General features: G+C 70.2%; 1 protein-coding gene across 1 annotated transcript in view; it reads left to right on the top strand.

The window, feature by feature from the left end:
• CBARP (calcium channel, voltage-dependent, beta subunit associated regulatory protein) overlaps positions 1 to 1,215 on the top strand; it is a 6,036-nt gene that overhangs the window by 2,186 nt on the left and 2,635 nt on the right. The window contains exons 2-5 of the mRNA XM_014958563.1: positions 51 to 112; positions 233 to 398; positions 476 to 650; positions 849 to 1,024. Coding sequence (XP_014814049.1) covers positions 51 to 112; positions 233 to 398; positions 476 to 650; positions 849 to 1,024 — 579 coding nt within the window. The remainder of the gene's footprint in view (positions 1 to 50; positions 113 to 232; positions 399 to 475; positions 651 to 848; positions 1,025 to 1,215) is intronic.

Genomic DNA, 1,215 nt, shown 5'->3' on the forward strand with positions numbered 1-1,215 from the left:
GGGAGAGGGGGGGCTGGCACGGGGCACCGCTGACCCTCCTCCCCCCGCAGAGCCAGCGATGACCCCGAGAAAACCAACACCACTTACCTGGATGACTCGCAGCCAGCCCAGGGTGAGTGCCACGGCGGGGAACCCTGGGTGCAGCGAGTTTGCTAGGCCTCAGCTGGGGAAGCTGGCCTGTGCCATGGGAGGGGGTACCCGGGTTGCTGATCACCCCCCACCCCCTCCACAGATATCACCATCAAGGTGGAGGACCCCGACTGCCTGTCGTCCTCCAGCTACCGGGATGCGGAGAGCGAGCGGTTCCTCTCCTCCAGCTCCTCCACCGCCCGCCGCGTCTCCTTCAACGAGGCCGCCCTCTTTGAGCAGAGCAAGAAGACCCAGGAGAAGGGGAGGAGGTGAAGCTCTGGCCTGGGGGGAGGGACTTTGGGGGGGGGCACCAGGGCTGCCCCTCCTAACCCAGTGTCCCCCGCAGGTACACGCTGACGGAGGGGGATTTCCACCACCTGAAGAACGCCCGCCTGACCCACCTGCACCTCCCGCCGCCCGCCCTCAAGATCGTCACCATCCACGAGTGCGAGTCCAGCGAGAACAGCCTGGCCATGACCCCCCGCCTGCCCCCCCCCAAGCCCGGCCTCGCCATCTTCCAGGTGAGCCCCCAGCACCCCGGGGGACACAGTGGGGGGGTGTCCAGGCGTCCTGCAGCACCCCAGGGAGACACCGCTGGCCCCGGGGTGGGAGCCTCAGTGCGTTGCTGGATGTGGGGATGGGAGGTCTTGGGGTGAGGGGGGGCCCCTCCTGGTTCCTGACCCTCATACGAAGCCCCCTGAGCACGCTCTGCCTTGCAGCCCCCCGGGGGGGCCCTGCCCCAGCCAGCGCTCCCCAGCCACGCCGTGTGCCCCAGCTCTGCCCTGCCCGGGGACACCTACAACTCCACCGTGGACACCAGCTTCACCGAGGCCAGTCCGTCCGCCTCCTCCGACTCCGGGGAGGGCCCCTCGGTGAGTGCCGGGGCCGGGGGGGCGCCAGGACCAGGCAGGGGAAGGGGGTCTCCAGCCTTGGCAGCCCCAGAGGGATCCTGTCCCTGCCCCGATCCCCCAGCACAGGGATGGCCCTTGGGGGGCTGCTGGCTGTGCCAGGGCTCTGGGGAGCAGCCAGATGTGGGCATCCAGCTCTGCCCCCCCCACCCCGTCCCCCACCCCCCCGGGGGACATT

This window comes from Calidris pugnax, unplaced genomic scaffold (genome assembly GCF_001431845.1).
Source record: "Calidris pugnax isolate Ruff unplaced genomic scaffold, ASM143184v1 scaffold425, whole genome shotgun sequence".
In the NCBI taxonomy this organism is placed as follows: Eukaryota; Metazoa; Chordata; class Aves; order Charadriiformes; family Scolopacidae; genus Calidris; species Calidris pugnax.